Source organism: Prionailurus bengalensis, chromosome B1 (genome assembly GCF_016509475.1).
Source record: "Prionailurus bengalensis isolate Pbe53 chromosome B1, Fcat_Pben_1.1_paternal_pri, whole genome shotgun sequence".
Classification (NCBI taxonomy): Eukaryota; Metazoa; Chordata; class Mammalia; order Carnivora; family Felidae; genus Prionailurus; species Prionailurus bengalensis.
Window position 1 is genome coordinate 135,243,458 of NC_057344.1, and position 25,982 is coordinate 135,269,439.

General features: G+C 35.4%; 1 protein-coding gene across 7 annotated transcripts in view; it reads left to right on the top strand.

The window, feature by feature from the left end:
• Window positions 1–25,982, top strand: part of MAPK10 (mitogen-activated protein kinase 10) — a 316,049-nt gene that overhangs the window by 212,487 nt on the left and 77,580 nt on the right. For 6 of the 7 annotated variants that reach the window (XM_043572259.1, XM_043572254.1, XM_043572252.1 and 3 more), the window contains 5 exons: window positions 14,692–14,821; window positions 19,117–19,175; window positions 20,208–20,346; window positions 21,037–21,202; window positions 23,666–23,737. In XM_043572259.1, the coding sequence (XP_043428194.1) occupies window positions 14,692–14,821; window positions 19,117–19,175; window positions 20,208–20,346; window positions 21,037–21,202; window positions 23,666–23,737 (566 nt within the window). The remainder of the gene's footprint in view (window positions 1–14,691; window positions 14,822–19,116; window positions 19,176–20,207; window positions 20,347–21,036; window positions 21,203–23,665; window positions 23,738–25,982) is intronic. The other variant, XM_043572253.1, reaches the window with a different exon arrangement.

Sequence of the window (25,982 nt, forward strand, 5' to 3'; positions counted from 1 at the left end):
TATCACAATAAATATTAGCAAGTTTTTGCTTAATTTTGTAAAATGTGACATGATTTATTAACATTTAAATTCAACCATCTTCTGTGTTGTCTTTTAACTTACCCAAATAAAAATATCCAATAAGTAAAAATAGAGACATGGTAAAATATCAGTAAATTTTTATTGAGCAAGTAAACCACACAACAGTTTTAAATGAACTTCAGTTTCAAAAATGAGTATTCAAATTAAAAAGAAACACACAGTAGAATTCCATTTCCCTATGGTGCCTAGTGAAAAGACAAAGAGAAGTATTATTTTTACAATCCCAGGACACAGAATTTAAGTGTTCAAATGATCTCACATAATAATTCTGGTGTCCCAGAATAAGATGATTAATAAAAATACATATGTGCACGTGCATATGTATACATACAAGCACATGTAAACATACAAATACAATGCTTTCATTTTTACCAATGACACAGGAAGAACCTTTGTGACAAGAGAATTTTTATTTTTTATTTTTTATTTTATTTTATTTTTTTTTAATTTTTTTTCAACATTTATTTATTTTTGGGACAGAGAGAGACAGAGCATGAACGGCGGAGGGGCAGAGAGAGAGGGAGACACAGAATCAGAAACAGGCTCCAGGCTCTGAGCCATCAGCCCAGAGCCCGACGCGGGCTCGAACTCATGGACTGTGAGATCGTGACCTGGCTGAAGTCGGACGCTTAACCGACTGCGCCACCCAGGCGCCCCGAGAATTTTTATTTTTAAATGAGTCTTGTACATTCTGACCTTTCCCTAAACTTGGGCTGCATCACAAAACAGTACATAAATAACTATCTTTTCCATTTTGGTTTTTATGAATGTTGGGGGCCTCCTGTCCCTAACTGTGCACACATAAAAGCACAAAAGCAGGATGTGGTGGGAGGGCTGTTAAAACCAGCTGGTCAGGAAATCCATTTGGGGTCAGTAAACAGGTTGTTAATGACACCAACCAACAGGAAGAAGGTGGAGAGTAGAAGAAGTGGGCATGAATCAATACTCGTATTTGATTGGTGTGGTACTTTTTGATAGCTGGGCAAAGGAATCCCATTGCATAGTCTCAAATTGCTTATTTCCTATCAGTGTGTCAAATTCTCAGGGTTATAGGCTATATGAGAAGAATGCTGTCTAGACCAAAACTTGTCTGAACAATCTTCATGTTTGTTTAAAACAAAGAACAACTAATACTGACAGAATTTACTGGCCATTTATCTGGTTTTACCACATGTTTATCATAGAAACTGGTTTTATAAAAAACAGTTTTGTGATTTTCCTATGCTTTTAGTTTTTAGTATTTCTTGGAAGCTAAATTTTTTTTTTTCTTTTATAAACACAAAGGATAAAGCTTCAATAGGAGGGAACTGTGCTCCCAAATCTCTCATGTGCTATTTTTTTGTGAGCAAGTCATTTAACCATTCTGTACCTCAGTTTTCTTAGCTCTACTAGTTCACCAAATTTCTATAAAAATACAGCAAAGCAATGTTAATATCTGCCCAGAAAATAAATGCCAATTGTAGTTATGATGAAGTGACTTCTCTATTATCAACTCTCTCAGTTATCAAAATAAATAGTATTTAACTATTTGTTGATCAAATGTATGAATGAATGAACGATAAATTAGAATCAGAAAGTCTGTAATCTTAAGGAAATATTTTGCAAATATGTGTAATTTTTATTGATAATAGAGATAAGAAAGAAAATATAGAAAATTCTAATAATTTACAGAAAAACTGAAGGAAAATTAAGAGATCTCACAGTGTCACAGTCATATAATATCCGTTACATTTTAATTTTTCAAATGTGTGTTGTTCTATGTATTTATAATAAAAATGTTTAACCTTTTATTTTGAAATAATTTCAAAATAGTGGAAATGTTGCAAGAATAGTAAATATAGCTATAATAATATAATAACGCTTATATGTGTTACTGAGGCTCAAAAGAGTTCACCTATGTAGAGTGTTAGAAGCAAATGAGTGGGAGATAAGGTTCTTAGAACTAATGAATGTTGGTTATTATTATTAAGCTTTAGTTTTGTCACCTGAACACTGGGGATAATAAGTACCTATCTTACAATATTATTGCATACATAAAATTTAGATGCCCAAAGTTTTTCCAGCCTAAGTTAGTGACATCTTTGGCTACATAAATAATAAAACTTCTTACTGGAAGAAACCCAATCCCAAATTCTAGGATTACTTGCATAACACTACAATAAAATCAAAATGGACTTTGCATAGTGGGTTTTCTTTCTGTTTGTTTGTTTGTTTGTTTTTGTGACCCAGAGTCAATAATTACATCAAGTCTTTCCATTTGGGGTTTCCCTAGATTTCATTTCAATAGCTATCAATGTGAGCATGATTCTAGTTGATCTTTGCTGAAGCAAATCTGGCAAAGTATTTGATTTTCCAAAAACATTTACTGGTAGGAAAAGGTACAGTAAAAATATTGTTTATACAAAGTGCAATAAAATTTTGGTAAAAAGACAACAGCTTATTTGTTAATCTCCCATTTTTCACACTGGGGTTTTTGTGCTTCAGGGTGGGGGCTAGCCAGGGAGGGGTGTGGGTGCAATAGTCAGGAATACTCAGAGCTCCATGATAAACATGGCGGGTCATCCTGGAACTGAAATTTCATGTGAAGACTGATGTGTTGATGGGGAAATGAAATTTTACATTAAAATAAACATGGATATATATGGGATTAAAATATAGATTTTACATGAATTTTAAAGATGATGTATATGACTTCAAAATATTTAATAGCTATTCAACTCATGTTTGTAGAAATTTGAGACCTATAAATTCACTCTGCTCTACCACTGGGAGTACTTCAATCGTCAGTTTACTTGTTTAACAAATACTTATTTAGTGTTAAATATATGCAAGACACCATACCATACTCTTAGTGCAAAGGTGAAAAACACTCTTATTACAGTATTATTTACAATCACCAAGACATAGAAATAACCTAAGTGTCTTTTTACAGATGAATGAATAAATAAAATGTGGATATATATACACAATGGAATATTATTCAACAATTAAAAAGTTCTGCCATTTGGGACAACATGGATAGACCTTGAGGACATTATACTAAGTGAAATAAGTCAGACAGAGAAAGATAAATAATATATGATCACACTTATATATGAAATCTAAAGAGAAGAAACATGGATATAGAAACATATTGGGGTTTGCCAGATATGGGGTGAGGAGGGGGGTGGGTAAAGGTGGTTAAAAGATATAGATTTCCAGTTCTAAGATACATAAATTTTGGGGACGCAACGCACAGCATGGTGACTTTGGTCAACAATACTGTATTGTGTATTTGAATGTTCTTAAGAGAAAAGACCTTAAAAGCTCTCATCACAAGAAAAAAAAGTTGTTACTATATGAGGTGATGGGTGTTAACTAAGATTGTGGTAATCATTTTGCAATATATATATTTATCAAATAATTGTATTGTTCATTTTAAACTGATATCATGTTATATGTCAATTATATCTCAATAAAACTGGGAGAAAATGGTGACCAAGATTCATGTGCTCCTGCCCTCATGCTTGAAATCAAGCAGTGGGACAGGTTTGCTGTTGTTAAGCTAACATAATTTTCATAACAACGTATGAGATTCTATTATTTTATTAAGGCTGTGCTACTCAAAATATTTTCTTGATAAGTGCTAAAAATAAGCAGGATTCTCAGACATAAAATAATGTGGGCAGGGATAGCCCAATTTAAATATATTAAGACTCTGTGAGAATGGTCAGGTATAGGTTTAGAGAAGCAAGAATCAGTGCAAGGAGATCACTTAAGAGGCAGTCTCTATAGTACAATGTGACACATGGTAATGGAAATGGAGTTTGAGTTAAGTGGATCAGTTTAAAAATCTACATTGGAGGTAAATACAAAGACTTATTCATGAACTGGATATGGGGAGGAGATGAGAAGAGAAAAATTCAGATGACTTGTACATTTGAACAAATGGGTGTTTAAGGGAAAGATTGGAGGGGGACAATTTAAGGTTAAGAGAGAAAAGCTTGTTCAGTTTTGGGCGTACTAATTTTCAGATATTTCTGAGACATCCAATTAGAGGTGTTCAGTAGACAGTTATATGTGTGAATCAGGAGCCTTCATAAAGACATCATAGCTGGAGATAATATTTTGGCATCCTGTGTAACAGAGCCACTTAAAAAATATGGTGCTTAGTTTATTTAAAATTTTGCCCTTTAGCATATATAATGTCCTTTTATTAACATATTTAAAGCTTTGGAAATAAACATTTAATAGTAGCAAATATAATTTCATACATAAAGCATATAGGGAATACAGAGCTAAATCCTTCAGGATTTTGGCCATTAAGGAGCACAACTCTGAGGATAGAAAATGATGCAATAAAAGGCGATATGTATTAAGTCTCCTATAATGATGCTACAAACAAACTGCTGTAGAGCTAGAACTCCGTTTCATAAATATCAGCCCAAATATCAGAGTAGGAGAAGTGAATAAAGAAAAGATAAATGTATAAAGAAGTCCAGGGGCATAAACAATAGCCAATATAAATTCTACATGGATGTGTTGGTAGGTGTTGGGGGCCATTCATAGTGAGCAGTGCTACTCCAGTTGTCAGGCTAGTGGAGAGCAGTCATGATTATAACCAGAAATACTGTGCTGGGGTAGGCTTGGAAGAAGTGAGAGTGGGTCCATAGGTTGGGCAATGTTTATTTCTATCATATGTCCTATGTGAAGGAACCATTTATGATTCCTGTGAGTCCCCTAACGGGTCTGATCAATTTTTCAGGTGGGAATCGATAGTCCCAACTTCTGAGCCAACTCAAGACAGAGTCCCAACTGTCTCTAGTTTGTTAATTTTAAACATAGCACATTCTTATCACAGGCCAATTTGAGAGTCAACTGTTCCAGAGTTTGAGTTGCTTGCACAAAAAAAGATGATGCATTCAATTAGCTTCCACTCCTTGGCTAAATCTGACATCATCCAAGTTTTGAAACTTAACCTAGGTTACTATGCAGATTTAAAAAAAAAATTTTTTTTTGTTAACGTTTATTTATTTTTGAGACAGAGAGAGACAGAGTATGAACGGGGGAGGGGCAGAGAGAGAGGGAGACACAGAATCTGAAGCAGGCTCCAGGCTCTGAGCCATCAGCCCAGAGCCCGTCGCGGGGCTCGAACTCACGGACCGCGAGATCATGACCTGAGCTGAAGTCGGACGCTTAACCGACTGAGCCACCCAGGCGCCCCATACTATGCAGATTTTTAAGGCAAATCTTGTTATAATAAAACTACCAGATATAAACCATACTTCAAATTTTATTGCCAGGAAATGACTAAAAATGGGAATGTAGCAGTAATTCTGGAAGAGCAGTTCCTTGCTTCTGCCTCTTGCATCTTGTAGGGAGTGACATGCAAAAGCCTCTTCAACCAGGACCCCAGTGGTCATGAGCGACAGGGACCTTATCATTTATGTCTAAGTTGGGAAAATTTTGATAGTGAAAGGACACATTCAAATACATTGATGGATGTAAAAATAGTGCCCTTAAAATTTGTTTTAAATTAACTAATTCTTAAGAAATAAACTAAAAATACAAATAAGATTTAACAATTGATTTATATTGATTACCTACATATCAAAAATATAACATGAGAAGAATAATTATTCTGGATATACACTGATGTATTTTAATCAACCAAAACTTCCTAGCCCTGTCTATTGTACAGTTTCGTTGATATTTTCTGAAGAAGACATTTTTCTTAATGTGATTGTATTATTTTTAACCTTTTGTTAAATTTCTGGAAATCTTCAAAATTGTATGTTGTGGTTACTAAATTTGAAATCTTGGCACCTTCAATATAGATCACAATATTTTTACCTGTAAAATACTCCCAGAAGGTCTTAGGTACCTGGTAAGAACAAATTCTACTAAGTTGAAAATATTATCAATTCTATTTTATTTTTGTATTGTAATATAGGAGTGTTTCAGCCCAAGTTTTTTCACGAAAGTTCTGTTTCCCCCTTTCGTTTAGAGTTCCTTTGCTAATAAATAATTGTGTAAGATGGAACTTGTCAAATAGGTTGCCCCTACTTATGGTCTTTTTAATGGTTTGTCACATTTAGATGCTGAAAAATTATAGGCACTTATAATCAGAATATCCCCAAATTAGGAACACCTTCAAATCCTATGTATCATATGAATGCTTCCTAAAATTATGAACTCTATCAAAAGATTATTATATTTTTTTTTACAAACTAAGATATTCTAAATCATATTTGTGGATTTTCAAAATTAAATGTTGTCCTCTCTTTGAGAACTCATTTTCTGGATTTGATTTCTTAGTTCCCTTCTTGTTTCAGTTCCTTCCAGTGCATTTCAGTGTGCTTTTATTTGCAATTTTTGTTTAGACCTATTCTGCTATCCCCTAAGAATTTCAAAAGCTGAAATATTGGGATGCCCCATTTACTAAATGCCACGATTAAAGATTTCCAAATGATTTGAAGGCAAAAAAAAAAGCATCCAAAATTTAAGACTTATTTAATAGTTGTTCATCAACCAGAATGATGAAGGCTTCCAAGAAAATGCTGATTGACTTGCTGCAACAACTTGATTTTTTTTATTCAACATCAGTTTTGTCTCCAAAATTTTGTAATAAAGTGATTCTCACCAAGTATGTATGAAAATATTTACAAATTTTGGTGCCTATATATTCTGTTTTTTATTAATATGTAATTGACATATAAGTGTTAGGTATATGTAAGTTACATTTTGATTTGTAGAATATTGCAAATTATTTGGACCCAATATTAATTACATTTGTATCACAACCAATTCAAATCCATTTCTACTCGATAGATTTTTTTAATCTGGTCATTTGTTTTTAGTATGACAATATTCTCCAAAATAATTTGTATTTGTGTTATTGAAAAAAATAACTGATAGGTCTTCAATGTCATTTTTAACTAAAATTATAAGTTTTCATCCTATTGTCAGAGGTTTCATTTTGAATTTCCAAGCTTTGAGTCATTGGATAGAAAATCAAACTATTATTAAAGATACTTATTTTATATTTGAAGCATTTGGTAACATGATATAAAAGTTTAAATGCTTACAAAATTATTTTTTTGCTAATAGAACACATTAACAGCTTTGCTTAACTTTTCGTACATACCACCCCCCCCGTCCCACAAATCAAAGCAAACCAAACACCTTGGAACTGAAAATGAAAGGATTAATTTAGAAAAGGAACCATTTGGCCTAAGTGAAAAGTCATGTTTCAAGAGTAATCTGTAAAAGCATCTTTTGCAGGTGCATGTGTTAAATCACTGTGTTTGGGCACAGTCTTCTTGAAATAGTTACTGACTTTGAAATAGATACTGATGTTCCTTTAGGAGGATTATTTTCTGGTTTTCATTTGGTTGTACCTGAGAAAACACAAGAAGTCTAATTCAGTATATAGTATTTTAATTAAATATGTGGTCTCATTTTTTAAATTTTTGTCAAAAGTGTTTATTGAAAAGTTAAGGTTTACTAAATACTAAATACGTAAATAATTATAGCTTTATGCTACACAAATGGCAAAGTCAGCATACCAAGGATATTCTGACGACTCTCTATGTGCTCTCCCTATGCTTTATAGCAGGTTGACCAGCCTCTGGACCATCACATATTTCATATCAAGCCAAACTCTAAATTTCCAAGTTTCCAGGTTACCCTATTAAATGGCAGGCTGGCAGTTTTGTGGATTTTGTAGGTTCAAACATGGGTTTGAACATACATAGGTGGTTCATTCACTCAATGGTCATGAAGGGCATCAGGGTGGGCATGAGAAAACTTATCAGAAAGATAAAATGAGAAAAAGAGAGGCAGTGCCTGCCTGTGCCTTATAACCCCATCTCTCTGAGATGAAGCAGTTCTTCTCTGGGGGCCTTCAGTTTCTTCTCCAGTGCCATCATCCCATCTTAATTTCCAAGAAATGGAAATCAGGCAGCCATCTAGGACAGTCATCTTCTTTAGGTTCATCTAATTTTTGGTGGTGGTGAGTTTGTTTAGTTGGTCCCATATTCTTCATCAAGGTAGTCGGTCTTTGTGAAATGTCCCTTGTCACTAGTTCACCGAAGGGCTGCAAAGCACTGTTTCAGTTTATAGTGTTTAGATTAGTGGCTACTTTTGTTGCTGTCTTTGAGGCAGGGACTTCTGAGCCCCTTGCTGGCCCCTACTTGCTGCAATGGATTCTCAGTGGAAACCTCAGCTGACCCTACTGGGAGTTCTGAAGAGGGAGTGAGCCTTACCAGCTGTCCTGAATTGGGATGAGGTGGCCAGGCTTTTATAATCCCAGGTTCATCAGTTATTGAGTGAAGGCTGCCCATGAAGAAAGCATAGACTTTGGTGAAGCAGATCTTTTTGGCTGAAATTCTACCCAAAGGGGGTTAAGAGCTGAGGGACCATCCGCGAGCAGCTAGGATAATAAAAGGGGAATCTTAGCAATGCAGCACAGCACCTATCCTTCCCTTTGATGCACTAATGAAGTTCTATCCTTAGCTTGCCCCCACCCCCACCTGATGTGCTGAGAACCAATTTGCAGAAAATCAAAAGTCAAAAGTGTCTAGGGCCCAAAAGAGTTGTAATTTATCCCTGAAAGCTGCATATGCCTAATTCTGGATTTTCCATTATGTAATATCATTAACATTTTCATTACTTAAGTCACTGTTAGTTAAAATTCTATTGCTTGCAATCAAAAGCTTCCCTGACAAAATATAAGGAAACTGCTACAGCCAAGCAATTCAAATGACAAAATCAGGTAATCAAAAAATCAACCGTTGACTCTTGATGGGATGATTAGGGAAGGCTTGTACTGAGGAGATAATATTTGGGCTGAAACCTGAATCACAAGATGGAATTGGGTAAGTGAGGATGTGAGAAGAGCATTCCTGGCAGGAGGAGGAATGATTGTGAAAGCCTGAGGCAGGGTTTGGCAGCTTCCCCAACGTGGTTCTCCAGGGTGGAATCAGTGTCTCAATAGCATCTCTATGGACTGTGGGAATTTGGGGTATCAAAGTGGGATATTTGGGGGCACTGGGAAGAAAGTTTTTAGTAGCTTTCAACTAAAGTCCAGGCCTTTGGAAGGGTCAGATGAGAATGTGGGAAAGTGAGAAAAGAGTGATGAAGGGGACAGTTTCTCCCAGGATGGAATTTGGGCAGCTGGGCTATCGCTTAAGATGTTTAAGATGCGGCCATGATAAGGTTTTTAAAGCTGTGTTGTTGTTGTTGCTGTTGTTGTTGTTTTTAAGACATAATATTCTCATAAGGCCTAGAGATGTTTTTTTACCCATAAACATTTATTTTTTTTTTAAATTTTTTTTCAACGTTTATTTATTTTTGAGACAGAGAGAGACAGAGCATGAACAGCAGAGGGGCAGAGAGAGAGGGAGACACAGAATCTGAAACAGGCTGCAGGCTCTGAGCGGTCAGCACAGAGCCCAACGCAGGGCTCAAACTCATGGGCCGTGAGACCATGACCTGAGCCGAAGTCGGACGCTTAACCAACCAAGCCACCCAGGCGCCCCTCACCCATAAACATTTATATGATCAAGAACATTTTAAATGTGAAAGGGAAAGGAAATAAGAAAAATTATTGAATCAATGGTTATTATTTAGGAAAAAGAATATATGTGCAAGAGGTTTCCAGAGAAAAAAAAGCCTTGATAAATACATAGAGAATAACGGTTGCCTACAGAGAGGTGTGTGTGCACATGTGTATGTCTCTGTGTGTATGGTTATATAAATACATTCAAGGAAGTAAACTTTATAGCATCATCATAAAACTGGATTAAATGACAGGAGTATAATAACAAAAGGCTACGTCTTTCTTTTATAAACAAACCTGGTTTAAGTGGAGGTGAGTTAGTACCGTGTGTCAAGAAATTCTGGTAAGTTTTTAGCAAAATTGTTGGAAAGTTGCTGGAAGTTGCTGGAAAATCTTCACAAAGATTTATCTGTTATCTGCATGAAGATAAAAGAAAGAAAATACTGAAAGAGAAAAAGTAAGGTGCTATAGACCAAGACTCTTTAAAAAAAAAAAAGATGACTAAACAGTAATGGAAAACTTTCAGACATTAAGTTGTGATTATACAGCACCAGTGATGCCAATTTTGCAGATGTATTTGCTAAACTGCTGCCAGTAATCACTGAGGAATTATAGAAGATGGGAAAGACTTGAGTGTCATCTGGGCTTCATGGCAGGAGACAGAAACATTTAAAGTAGGCAAAGATTTAATACGGTAAATTGGGTGCTTGCAAAATCATTGGAAGGCCTGGAGAAGTGAGCTCTAGTCTGGGTTTCTTGGAATGACTCCCAGACACCGGAGAGCTGAATCACAAGGGGAGCTCTTACCTCTGAGAGTGTCCTAGAACCACTGAGCTTACAGAATACATGGTTGTAACTGAGATTTAGGAATCAGAGAGCTGAAACTGTGTACTTAATACTGCTGTTGTCACTACCCCATGATGCTGGTGACAGGGGCCTGCAACCTGGAGGCCACTGTTGCCTTTGCTTCAACCCCTTCTCTCACCCAGAAATCTGGGGAATGAGTCACTGCTACAGAAGAAAATTTCATATCTCCATGAGGCCTTGCTTGCCAACCCAGAAATGTTAGAGGATGACCACCCTCCCTTTCGCCTTACAAATCTCTCCTACCTGTATCTGTGTGGCAGGACCTTACTGGAGTCCAGACCACTAACTGCAGAGTATCTGGGAATTGTACATTTAACTTCCAAGTCCCTTCTGTACAAGAAGACATGATGCAAGGTGGCGAATGGAAATTCAGTGAGCCCAAAGCACAGTATTCAATATAACTGTAAACAGGCAAGCACTCCAATTTCTTTAATGGAAAGAAAGAGATTATGAGACATCTGCTGAGCTTGACATTAGTCTTAGTATTGGTTACAAAAGACACCCTGTGAGCTATTAAGAAAGGATGTAGCAATCCCTGGGAATAAAGGGTTCGTTCAAAGCAAATCATACTGAATAACCTATTAAAATGGAAAGTAATAGAACTACATGGCTATAATGTATCTAGATTTTAAGAAGGCTTTTGCCCTTAACTTTTATATCACTAGACAAACTTATGAAATGTGGCCAAGATAGTGGTATAGGTGAATGGATGTGTAATTAGTAGAAAGATTAAAAACTGATGATTAGTAGATACATGTCAGGTTGTAGCACATGCCATAGGAATTAATATTTTATCCTGCCCTGACTTACACAATGACTCCAACAAGAACGATTTTAAAAATGGTAATAGTCATTATTTATTTAGTGCTTACTCTAGGTGAGGCACTATAGCTGCATTATTATCTCATTATAATTATCTTGTCAGGTTGTTATCTCCATTTCAAATGTGAGGAAACTAATGCTGGAAAGTGTAAGTGGCTTGCCCATAGCTCCACATCTAGTAAGCAACAGTGCTGAGATTCATACCTAAAATAACTTCAAGGAAGAGGTACCACAGGGAGGGAGAAAACCACAACATTTCTGGCAGAAACTGGCCAGAACCTGCCAAGAGCCCCAGAGGATGGCATTTTCTCAGCCATTCCCCGTGAAGTTGGAGGCTGGCCCACTGTCCTGCAGGATCTGGTCAGTATCTCAGGGACTCAGACTCACACTGACCAGCCTTCACTAAAGGCTTATATAAAAAACCAGAGGCTGATGTACTAAACTATGAGAAATGCAGTAGTAAAACTGCATTGGCCAGTCAAGCTGACCAAATATAGGCAATATTCTGTATGCAAAGATCCAAAGGAGAGCATGATGAGCAGAATGTTGACCGCAAGAAGATAGAATCAATATAAAGTGATGCTGATCTGAATGCTAACTGTCCATAGTCTCTGACAATCAATACAGTTGTAAACGTCTGCCTGGCTGATTAGATGCCTGGAACTACCTGGAAAGACACTTTCCTATTTGACCAGACAATTCCAGAATTTGCCTCCTGATTTTTCTTTCTAGGAATGCATGACTGACTGATGTTCTTTTTTAAGATAATTTAATGACTTCAGCTAAGTTGTTTTGGACTAAAATGTATTCTTTCTCTTTAAGGTGATTGTTTTGATCAGTTTCCTGCTGATACAATTTCTTAACTTCAGAAAACAAGTTTTCTTCCTCTGAATTCACTTTTGTTCTTGTGTACTGCTTAGAAGATGTAGACCCATTTGACTCTTTTCTTTACCTGTGCTGCTCTCGGTAGGCTAATGAGAACAAACACAAGAACAGAAGTATCAGTGGTAACATGAAGAGATGAAAAGCAGCACAGGTTTTTAAAAAGACAACATTTTTAATAAACATGCTCACTGTGAGTCAATAGTGTGTGACATAGTTATCAAAGAAGCCAAGGGAGACTTAGTTATATTAACTGTGTCAACAAAATGAATGAGCTAGTAAATGAATGAAGGAATTGATAGCCCTACCGTAATCTTTGCTGACACTCCATGCCTGGATTAGCAATGTTTATTTAGTTCAGGATCCACATTTTCAGATATCAACACACTGGATCATATTCAGAGGAAACTGGCCAGATGATGATAGGACCTGAAATGACATTCTGACAAATGGTGGTAGGACACTGGTGATAGTTAACTTGAGAAAGAAAAAACTTAGGGGAAAAATAAGAAAAACTTATAGCTATAGGTCAAAGTTCATGCCCAGTCCTTTAATGGATTTCAAATATTATGGACCTACCATAATAGAAAAGAGAATACTGTATTTTATTTTGAGAGTTACCCCAGCATTCAGAGCTGAGAGTGGTTAATATGAACCACAGAGATAAAACTATGCTTATTAGAATGGTGACATTTCCAACTCTCAAAGCTGCCTTGATATTAAAGGGGTCCATGTTTCTGGAGATGCTCAAGCAGAGATTGCTCAAACTTAAAAAAAAATCTTTTTAATGTTTATTTTTGAGAGAGTGAGAGAGACAGAGTGTGAGCAGGGGAGGGGCAGAGAGAGAGGGGGGAGACGCAGAATCTGAAGCAGGACCCAGGCTCTGAGCTGTCAGCACAGAGCCTGATGCGGGGCATGAACCCATGCACTGTGAGATCATGACCTGAGCTGAAGTCGGAAGCTTAATCAGCTTAACCACCCAGGTGCCCTGAGACTGGTCAAACTTTTGATGGAGATATTTTGGAGAAGAATAGTATTATATGGAATAATTAAATGGAGTCAGGGACCAGATGACTTCAAAGATCTTGTCGAACCTTATCCCACTAATCTATCATTATCTTACAATACAGTAACCCCTTTCTTTATCTTTTTTTGGGAGGGTCAGAGAGAGAGAGGGGGACAGAGGATCTGAAGTGGCCTCTGTGCTGACGGCAGAGAGCCCAATGCAGGACTTGAACCCACAAACTGTGAAATCATGACCTGAGCGAAAGTCAGGTGCTTAACCAGCTGAGACACCCAGGCACCCCACCCCCTTTCTTTATCTTTTAGTTTAGTGGCATGAATACTGAATGGTTAATACCACTTCCAATTCAACAGATCAATGGTAGGGGACACTGATTGCTGCATTCCTTTCTGGCAACTAAGACAAAATCCAGCACAATCTGAAGCTGCAGGGATGAGGGTAAAACAAAAATGAACAAACAAACAAAAAACCGTTTTGTGAGTGAGTCATTAGGTAAATACCAAGAAGATATTCACTTCCTTATTTGATCTCCAGACCCATATATTCTTTACTATGAGAGAAAAAGCACTAAAAATTGATTGCCTTCAAAGCATAGTAGATTTTCATTCTCAAATAGTTTGAAAGCTTCAAATGCTAGTAGCATCCATTTCTGTCTTCATATTGAAATGCAGTTATTTATGCTCTAAAAACCCTCATACTGGATTCCTTATTTTCAGCTTTGTTATTGTTAATGGGTACACTTGAGCACCAACCAACCTGTGCATTCATGGCAATGAATGTCATACCTTAAAAACTGGAAAGAATAATGTTCTCTTAAAATAACCAAATAACAGTGGAGTTTTATAGCTAGAGAAAACCTAAATATCACATGTTATTAGATGAGAAATTCAAGTCAAGAGAGATGAAATGACTTGCCACATTCACATGGCTGGTGGGAGAGTGGAGCACTTTTGTTTTGTCTCCCAATCAAGGAGGCAATTTTATGCTGGGTTTCTTTCTGGGGCGAGTGGGCAAGATACTGTCCTTTTTTTCTTTTCTTAGTAAGTAGAATGGTTTGATACTAGTCACTTCTAGATCTTTACTTTTTTTTATTAAAAAAATTTTTTTTATGTTTATTTATATTTTTGAGGGAGAGAGAGACAGAGCGTGAGTGGGGAAGGGACAGAAAGAGAGGGAGACACAAAATCAAAGCAGGCTCTGGGCTGTTGGCACAGAACCTGACGGTGGGCTCAAACTCCTGAACCTCAAGATCATGACCTGATCCGAAGTTGGACACTCAACCAACTGAGCCACCCAAGCACCCCACTCCTAGGTCTTTATTTACAGCCTGATTGGCATGTGACCTGAAGAGAAGATATCTGAGTGGGATTCCAGGAGAGTATTTTCTTTATCCATATCCTTTACCCATATCCGTAGACAGGAATTTTATGGGCTTCTTTGTTCCTAATTCTGGATTGCTCTTGGGTTTCTGCAGTGCTGCGTATGATGCCGTTCTTGACAGAAATGTGGCCATTAAGAAGCTCAGCAGACCCTTTCAGAACCAAACGCATGCCAAGAGAGCTTACCGGGAGCTAGTCCTCATGAAGTGTGTGAACCATAAAAACGTGAGTTGTTATTTTTAAACCTCTGGCAGTGGGAGATTGTGAGATCGGAGAAAGAAAATCTGTGTGCCAACTTGAGCAGGAAAGGCTTTCTTTACTTTGTAATGTCTGCCTGTTAAGATTGTTTATCCAGTCCATATGCTACATTTTATTTCATTGTCCTCATGATAACTTTCTGCTTAAAAACCATCTAACAACCATATGGTGTGAGAGGATGAATTTGATAGATATTTTCCTGCTATGAAATTAACCATATTTGGGTATCTTGCTCCAAATTAACCAGAGAGCTCCATACTTTTCCGAAAACAATAAAAAACAAACAAATACAAAACCCTAAAATATCCTATAGAACAATATACTATATTTCTTTATTATTAACAGGTGAAGATTTTTATCTCCTTTTTTTTTTTTTGGCTATAGTCTGTCAGTGGCCTTCAAATGTTTATTGTACCCACTGTGCTTCAGCATCTTGTTTTTTTGTAGACTTGGGCAAATGCACAGGAACGTATCTGCAAAGCACTTCAGAACAGGATTATCAAGAGCATTTCTCATGGGAAATCAGTAGAGTGTATACCATTATATCACATTCTTCACTTCAGAGTATATAAGCTTCTTCATTTGCAGATAAAGGCCTCTAGAATTCTTTCTATGCTCCCATTACTTTTAGTAAGGATACAGGGGAGATAATTCATTACTTTAATAATGACTATTATTAATAAATAATTTATAAGTACAGTGCATATAATTTATTATATATAAATGTATAATGAAAATAATTGCAAATTATTATAATAAAACTATAAAAATAGCTATAAGTCTGCATAGTTTTTCTTAAGAATGAAAATCACACAGAATATATGAAATTATCAGTGCAGTTTTATAAACAAGTGGATTTGTCATAAGGCCAACCATCTATCACTGGCACTAAGAAGAAGCAAATGTATAAGAGTTTAGTTGCAAGATGTTTGAAATACAAATATGTGGGTTGTTTCTCTGATGACAGTGTTTCTCTTTTCTTCTATTACTCTACTCCAATGACTTGTAGTTCAGTCATTTGACATGTTTGTTAAATAAAATGTGCCCCATGTATAAACCTAGATACTAAATTACATCAGTAGAGATAACAGAAACTAATCCCTGACCATGTGGAACTCATGTTGTACTGATGAGAGAAAAAGATGGTCTAAAAAATAGATAGGTAAATGTATAGAATGTCAGATGGTGATAAGCACTAGTAAGTAAAACAAAGCAAAAGGAAAATTATTCTGGTCAGTGCTGGTGGGTGGGCTTACTTTTTAAAATAGATTGAGCAGGAAAGATCTCACTAAAAAGGCAAATTTATGAAGTACGTACCCATCTCTAATTTTGCCATGCAAGAAACACAAGACTTCTAGAAGGTAACTATAAATGATGGAAAGGATGATTCATAAGAAAAGTCATTCCACTAAACCAATTTGTTCTTTCAGTATGTTAAATGAAGGCAGGAACAAGACTAACAACATGGCCAATGCAATCTATTTTTATCATAGCAGAGAGGATGAGAAATACCATGGGCAATGGAAAATGGATAGATATAATCAATGAAGCAGCAGTATGGGAGATTTTGATAGTGTTTTCACATACTTATATTTCCCTCATCTTCCTTTCAGCTCCTATAATGCAATAAACACATTGTGGAGAAATTTCCACTTACTTGGTGCATTTGAGGGAATCATCCTCCCTGTTCTTGACTGAAATGTAGAAGTTCATGTTTATGATACCTAAAAAGAAGTTCCCAATTGAAAGGATTATCTGTAAATGGTTTTCTACCTGCTATCCCCCTTTTATGTGTGTATTTCCATGTGCATGTGTATATGTCTATGGAAATAAATATCTGGAACTTGTTCACTTATGAAAGGAAGTTCACTTATGACCACATGTAAATTCCACATTAGTACTTTTTTTTTAATGTTTATTTTATAGAGAGTGAGAGAGGGCATGATCAGGGAAGGGGCAGAAAGAGGAAGACAGAGAATCCCAAGCAGGCTTTGCACTGACAGTGCAGAGCCTAACATGAGGCTCAAACTCATGAACCATGAGATCATGACCTGAGCGAAACCAAGAGTTGGACACTTAACCGACTGAGCTACCCAGGCACCCCTCCACACGAGTGCTTGTAATATTAAGTAAAAGCAGTCAGAATGCAGAACTCTGTAAATGCTGTGGAAAGTAAAGTAAAACAGTGAAGAATCCCAACTAAATCTTTAATAATAGAGAAGAGAATCCATTTAGAGAATGAATACCTAATTCTAGGAAATGATGGCTAATGTGATTGTGGAGCCATAACAAACATTAATTCGTATCTGCATTTTAATATGTCGGAATAAAGGAACTGAATCAGATTCCTGCGTGAAACTGTTGAACTAAAATGAAAATACCTGTGATAATATGTTTCTAAAGGGACAATTTTTAATTGGTTATTGTTAAGAATTAGAATTTACAAGGGAGCAAAGAAAGAACAGAGAGAAATCAAAGAAAATGAAGGTGATGAAGCAAGGGCATAGTAAAAGGGAAAATAAGAATTTTTCAAAAAAGTTTTTATATATTTATTTTGGGAGAAAGAAGGAGAGAGAGCGAGCACCAGTGGGGGAGGAGCTGAGAGAGGAGAGACAGAGAATCCCAATAGGCTCTGCACTGTCAGCACAGAGCCCAACACAGAGCTCCATTTCATGAACTGCAAGGTCATGACCTGAGCTGAAACCAACAGTCAGATGTTTAACCGACTGAGTGACCCAGGTGCCCCAGTGAAAATAAGAATTCATAGTGGGGAATTAACCTTTTAAGATAATCTTGATTTACTCAAAATTGTAATGCTATTTTCTAAATTAATTTTCAAATACCTAGATATTTACCAGGTGATATGGGTTAGCATTTTTCCATATTTAAGGGTTGTTTGGGTGTGTTGTGTGTGTGTGTGCCATGTGCACAATCTCTGATGTTTTTGTTTGACCAAATATCAAGATGAATTACTTTGCAATATTGATAAAATACTAGAAAAACAAACCCACTGTATATGTTTGATGTACATACAATGACAGATATATCACACATTGTTTCAGCACACACTATCAGTATACAGAATAAGACACTTTCATCACAAGTTTCAAAGATATTTTGAAATAATTTTATTTCTATATGCGTATTCCATAACCTAAAGAACCTAAGGTTCCTTTAGAAGAGATGATCATAGTTTTCTTAATATGTAATAACCATTGCCATATATACATTTGTGTGTGTGTGTGTGTGTATGAAAATATGCATTGTACTATGAATTTTTTCTCAATAATTCCTCAACAAATGAAAACTACATGTGACCAAAAGCATTCTGTGGACTTGATCACATTTCTCAGATGTTTATAATCATTTTGTTTTGTTTTCATTATTTCATATGTTCCTATACCACTTACAAAATTTACCAAAATTTATTAATTTGTAGTTTAAAGATGTTTAAATCTTAATCTTGTACATATCCAGTTTTGTGAAATGGTTGCATCTATCCTGTGAGAAGATCGTTATCCCTATTTTTTATTTTTATGTCCCACTGACGTTAGTAGAGAATATTTACTTATGCTAGAAGGTAAACCTCTTTGCTACCTAATATATAAAATAACCAAAGCAGGCAACAAAAAATTTAAGAGACAGAATTGCAGTAACTTTTAAAATACATTTTCCACTAAATTCATTATTGATATCATCCAGGATATTATACATTTCCCCAAACATATCAGTATAGCATTAGTTTAAATAGTATTTGTGTGTGAAATAGAAGCAAAAGAAACTAAAGTAGTAACACACAAAAAATCTTAAATTAGAGCACTGTCTTGTTCATTTGGAGGAAAACCATGACCTTGCTACATCTTGTTGGGTGTTTTGCTGCTGCCTATCTTTTTCTTACATGGCTTCCTTCCATTTTTGCTTAATTACATTACAACTCTATATTCTACCAAGGAGAATCACACTCTAAAGCATTTACACAATTATATATTTTCTCTGATTCTTCCTTCTGCCTAAGAATTTGAGCATTTTAATTGTATTTAACCCAAAGGCAGATATCATATATATGACCTTTCTGAGTACATTTTTCTATGTTCTGTGAAACAGTTCTAGAAGTTTTTTCCCAACTTTTCTATTGCTACCATAGCACTAGTGTGTGACTTTAAGTTGGATTAAATACTTGTTTCAGTATGCTTTTTAAATAATTCAATCTTTCCCTTTTTCTTTCTCTCTTTCCTCTGTCCCTTCTACTATTTCTTTTCCAGATTATTAGTTTATTAAATGTCTTCACACCCCAGAAAACACTGGAGGAGTTCCAGGATGTGTAAGTAACAAAACTCATGAAGGAAGGAAGAGCATAGCACTTATATAACTCAAGGGAAATTGACATACATCAGTGGATGAAATCTCTTATAGAGATTAAAGGGAAATAAGAGCTGACAGCAAATGAAAGGGATCCAGTGATAGAACAGAAGGTTCTGTTTCTGGTGTTCCTTCCTGGAAAGATACTTCTGCTTCTTTTTGGCCTTCTGGCACTTGTGCTTTGTTGTTCTATGTTCTTGGTTCAATCAGAGAAGATTTATTATTTATTATGTATTTTTTATTATTAATTGATTCTGTGAACTTTCTGGAATGAGTCTATTCACTTTGAGAAATATCAAGAAAAGGGATATGATAAAATAATTTTTAAATCTTTATTTCTATTTTTTGTGGTGCCTTTGATTTTGTGCAAAAATAACCCATCTAGCAGAGGAGAGGAAGTAAATCTTAACACATTGTCTTGTTTGGCACAGATACATTGCATTTAATGGGAGATGCTATTTTTTTTTTTTTTTTTGAGGGAGTGAGAGTGTTTGTGCACATGCATGCATGAACAGGGGAGGGACAGAAGAAGAGGGAGAGGGAGAATCCTACGCCAGCTCCCTGCCCAGTGCAGAGCCCAATGCGGGGCTCGATCTCACAAACCGTGAGATCATGACCTGAGCTGAAATCAAGATTTGGATACTTAACCAACTAAGCCACCCAGATTACCCCTGACTTTTTTTTTTTAAATTTCTAATCATAATACTCAAGAAACAGTTCAGTGAATTCAGGGAAACGTGAGGACAAGATGAAGGTAGAAAATATATGGGTAGGAACCACACACTAATAAATGCTGCTTCTGCTGGTGACCTCATGGTAGAGTTACCATGGCTAACATATATGTAATACTTGGGAAGTTTTCATGTTCTCAATTCAATCAAAGGTAGAGCTGAGAAGTTTGGAAGACTTACAGATTTGGGAGAGGATTCTGACCTATTTGAAGGACTTCATGGATCTTGTGATTTGGGACTAACCTTGTGGATTTACTTCCCAGTTACTTAGTAATGGAACTGATGGATGCCAACTTGTGTCAGGTGATTCAGATGGAATTAGACCATGAGCGAATGTCTTACCTGCTATACCAAATGTTGTGTGGCATCAAGCACCTCCACTCTGCTGGAATTATTCACAGGGTAAGAATACATACTGGAGAATTATAATTAAAGTGCCTTTGGAGAAGAGAGAGAGCAACCGTAGATTGTTTTCTTTATGTAGCGGGGGGTAGGTTGAATATAATGTACTTCCTCATTTCTTTGACTATAGAATTAGCACAAAGTCCACTAACGTACAGAATAAAATTGTAGCTATACTTCAGTTGATTTCATTTAGCATTTTGTTTCAGCTCATTGAGAGTTGGCTTCTGAGAAGCCTCATGTTTTCTAGGCCCTTGATTGGCAGAGGTCATATGTGCAGCTGAAATAAGACCATTCATTTCCACAGTTTGTTGCTGGCAGTATAAAGACAGCTGCCTTGATTCACTCTTCTGTCAGGCCAAGAAATGAAAAATAAGCTGAAAGGTTTATGTTGCCATAAGGAAAAATCTAACAGATGACAATAAATGATATGTTATTTATTCTAAGAGCTCTTCCCAAGATGAGCCTCAACTGTAAAATTGATAGTACACTTCTCTTCTGGGTTTAATAAGTTTTTGAAGATACTTAAAAATATATATAAAAAGCTAATCATTTGCTTTATATTGCGCTCTGTAGGCAAGGAGGGCCCTATCAATACTACTGCAAGACTGCCATATTGATTGAGTAGATAGAGATCATATGTTCCATTTGCTTCTGGCTTTTAATTTCTTCTCTTTTTCCTATTGTCAGGATTTAAAACCAAGTAACATTGTAGTCAAATCTGATTGTACATTGAAAATCCTCGACTTTGGACTCGCCAGAACGGCAGGCACAAGTTTCATGATGACTCCTTATGTGGTTACCCGTTATTATAGAGCCCCTGAGGTTATTCTGGGAATGGGCTACAAGGAGAACGGTAAGGAGGCTTCTGCATAGCAGTCACAGAAACCATGAAGAAAATGTGCATATGTTTTAGATGGCCAAGGGCAGTGTTCTTTTTCATGCATATGAATGTATATTTTTAATAGGGTTGCCAGCTTTCATATTAAGAGGTGTTTAAAAACAGTACTAGGAAGAATCATTCATTGAAAATGTGAAGGATGTTTCTGAAAAGTAAGCTTTGCTGCAAGAACACTAAAATGTTATGGCTAAAAAGAATTGTGGATGGCATCTGAAAGCAGATATGGATTAGCACACATGCTGTAGATATTGAGAAAAAATGCTGTTTGGGTTGCAGCTCAACTCAGAGTTTTGAGTATGAAAACAAGAAGAAATCTGTCTGTTACAGTTAGCCATTTGGCTTTATGGCTTATCTTAGATTGATGGCTCTACTCCTAGGAGAAGACAAAAAGAGCCTTGGAGCAAGAATATTTACAAATGCTCATTGAATAATCAATTTAGAATAATCCAAGTTGTTCAAGTTAGGTAAGAGTCTCTTTAATGCTTTAAACTGCTCTGTAAGTAATATTTAGGATAGCAATTACCTAGTAATTCCAAATTCTGAATCATAGAGAGAGAAAATATTAAATTTTATGTTACTTCTAGTATTCATGAACACTTCAAAAGAAAAAGTAGAATCCTCAAAATGTATTGCAATTTGATTTTATTAAAGGACTTATAAAATACCAATTAGAATGCATTGCAGTATATTATTTTGAAAAGAATATCTCTAATAAGTAATGTAGCATATTAAAAATATATATCCAATATATTTAGGAATTAAAATTCTTTTAAATTAAGATTATATATATATATATATATATATGTCCTAAACGTACATTTCATGCTTGCTTATTTTATGTTTTATTCTATTTAATTCCTAGCAGTCTATTTTTATAAGTTTTACAAAAATAATTATCTATATATTTTTATGTGCAGGTGCTACAGGGTACCTTTATGAAAATTCCCTGGTTACCAGTTTAAACAAATTTCTTTGTGTACTTCCACATTAGAAGAGAGCCAATACTTTTGTGCACTTGTGCAGAAGAAAGGGAAAAGTCAGCCCTTAGGAAGGTCAGGTTCACTTTGGTGAGCAATGGCAGAATTGTTACTTTTTGACTCGGAAGAGGCAAATCTAGTCCTCTTCCCAAGGAATAATCTAACCACATCTAACTTCTTCGGAAAAGAAGACATTTGTAGACCTTTTTCACAGGTTATTTGTAAAACGTCAAAGGGGAATTAATTTAAAAATTCAAGAGATCAAGGATCTACAGAGGTCTGGGGTTAGGGGCTGCATTTGCCTATTGATGGTGTTCCAGATCTTTGCAGAACAAATGGCATGTAATTTCATCCATTTTTCTTCTCTCACTAGAAAAGGTTGCAAGTCACGTCCTTAGCTCTTTCATTTCTCTAGATTTGTGAAGATGTAGCTAACACCCTTGTGCTGCCCTCTTGCATATGAGAGGAAGGTTATCATGCAGAAACACCCGCTTGTTCCTACATCAGGCATGCCTGGCTATCCTGTGCACCTAACCCTGCCTTCCTTCCCCAAGGAGCATTTCAGCCTAATGTTTTTGCCCCAAAGTTCCCTTGATCCTTACTAAAAAGCAAGTTGGAAGAGGGTAAAGATTGGTAAGAGAAGGTGAAGCATGTTTTGTTAACAACTAGGACAACTGAGAAATAAAGAAAACAAACAAATAAATAAAACAATTTTTAAACACCTTTAATACTTTTTTTCACTTTACTTCCAGATGACTCCTTTATATATGTGCTAATTGATCGTATCTTTATTTTTGAAATACTTCAAATAGAAAATAAAACTGATGTTTATTACAAGGATAACCTCTGAAGGAAAAACTAAGTCCTGAATACCAGGGATTCCAATACTTCTGCCTGTAAACCACGGTTCCTGCCATTTCGTAGTTTCTTGGATGTGCTTGCATGTACCTTATTTTGAACCAACCAACCAATCAAACAAACAAACAAACAAAACAAAGGGAACAAAAAAGCGGTTTTTGGTTGCCCTATTCCATGTAACTGAGTGTAATAGAAAATGGAAACAGCCACTCCTGTAGGTTGCTTAAGATTATTTTCTCTATATCCTGCAAATAATAAAAAACCTCTTGGTGGCTTTGAGCCGCCACCCACCATGGAGACACTTTTGGTTTATCTGCTGTTTTTCCATATCACCCTTTTATGGCACTACAGAGGCAATCTAAGGTACCCATAAAGTAATTTTTAAAAATTAATTTGAGTTCTCATGCTAAACATTGTTAATGTAATATTACAGTGCTGGTTTTAATTTTGGGGCAACTTTTGGAGGGAGACAAAAATTGTACCTTCTAATGAAACTGTTCTTTTTCCTCCTCCTTCAGAGATCAATGATCTTAGTTAACTTTACTTTCCTCCCTTTTCTTCACTTCCCTCTCTCCTGTTCTAGTGGATATATGGTCTGTGGGATGCATTATGGGAGAAATGGTTCGCCACAAAATCCTCTTTCCAGGAAGGGACTGTATCCTTGTACCTTTTGCTGCAGCTTTACCTGTTTTGTTCTCTCTCCCTTTAAACACATAATGATTTTACCAGGAGAGTAAAGATAGAAGCAAAAAGTTGGGTAAGTGGTGTATTTGTGATTTCAAAAAAAGTGATGATTTATATAATCTGACCAGTACTGAAGATTACCTACTGCAATGATTTGTTTTAATTAAATTTCAATGGGCTTTTTTTCCTTTAAATTATTTTCTTGTTTGTAACTCAAAATAGCAATGCTATTTTTTCATAAATAATAGAGGTCACCAAATCCCAAATTATTAAAATATCTTTGTAACTAGCAAAAGAAGTCACTCTTTGCAAGTATTTTCCATCTTTTTCCTAAAATCATTGTATGCTTCTTCAACATTTAGGCATAATAATTTCTCTCCTTGTTGATATCCTAAGCTTCTGTCTATAGTTTCATTGAATTGAATTACTCTTGACACTATATCCAGTCTTAAATAGGTCAATAAAGCATATCCCCCTTAAAACATGAATTTCCACATTTAAAAACCATACTTGTTATTCAAATTGCCAGAGATCAGCTGGGTTTAATATAAGCTTCTCTTACTTGACTTGGAGATATGACTGAGACACAGATAATCGCTTTTCCAATGAAATTTAGAATTTTAAAAAGCAGTGTTTATTCAAGTTCTACCCTTGAGTTATGGGCTAGATTACAATAGAAATTTCTTGGAGAAATATGTATGATTTAGAATTATTAAATGAGCTGATATATTTCTAAAATGACCCAAAGTTTACTCTCTAACAAAGTCACATATTAGTGTTGGTAATATATACGTAATAAAGTTTACATATTAATAGAGAATATATTTTTATGCATATAGAAATACCCTGGTAACACACAATAGTGCAAATCTAAATACAACAACAATTTCCAGTTTTAACAGTGATAATGCAATATTGAGTTCAGTATATTATTATATATGGAATTGTTTTAGAAATTGGCAATAAACAGGTGGTCCATAACTATTAAATATTATATTTGGTTAACAAGAAAGCTGTATTAAGGAACTCTTTTATTATGTAAGATTATGACTGTTATTTAGTTGAATCAGTGAGAAGTTTATACCACTATGAGCACTCATTATGTAGATATTTATTTATTCTGCTGGATATTAGTAAGATATTCTCTAAATTCCAATAATAAGGCAAGAGTAATGACATCTTCTAGGACTATACTGTCCAATAGGCAGCCACATGTGGCTATTCAGTATTTAAATTATGATGAGTCTTATTTGAGATATATTTTATACACAAAATGCATACTAGATTTTGAGGATATAAAAAGAAAGCATGTGAAACATCTCAATAATTTTTATATTGATTATTAAAATGATAATTCATTTTACTTTCATTTTATTTTAAATTCTTTATATTTTGAGGATAAGTTATATACCCAGTGTAGTTGATGAGAACAATATTATAATTCACATTCATATTTAAATGTACTGGTTTCATATAAAAGTAGGATTGTGTGTATGTGTATGTGTTTTCGTCTTTGGAGTATATTTCAGACAAAAAAAGGGGAACTTCACAACACTCAAAGTGAAGTTGCACAGCTACATCTTTATAATGCCCTAGTTAGTGGAAGATAAGTCACAAAATATCTCATTTCCACATGACATTGTTGTTATAGGTCACTTGATTTCCATGTGGCTTGGTGCTCTGAGATCTAATATAGCTCTTCAGGCATTTATCAGGATTGCTTTTCTCCTCTTTTACCAGTATTAAATTTAAAAGCCAATACAATTAGAAAAAGTCAAAACATTTTCTGACCCAAGATATCCTTCAGAAAAAGAAGCAAACAAAGATAATAGCACCATATTGATAATTCTGTATTCTTCCAATAATTATTTTCTTGGAGATCTTTTTTTACCTTTATTATAGTTTGTTTCAGGAAAATATTTGGAACTGACAGTAAATTGTGCTAAAATCAATACATAAAATACATATCCTTGATAAAAGTGATCATAGAAATTGAATAAATTCCAACATAAAAATTTACATTATAAGGATTTGCATTCTGTATTCCTTTATCTCAGTGATGATCATATAAAATAATGGTCTTTGATAGCCTACTGCCCTATGTGATAATGAGCCTGCATACAGACCTAAAAGTCAATGGAAAAGTTACATGAAGACATTTATAGTGGAAAACATCTTGCTAAGTTAAATTTTACTTAAATATGAGTAAATAATTT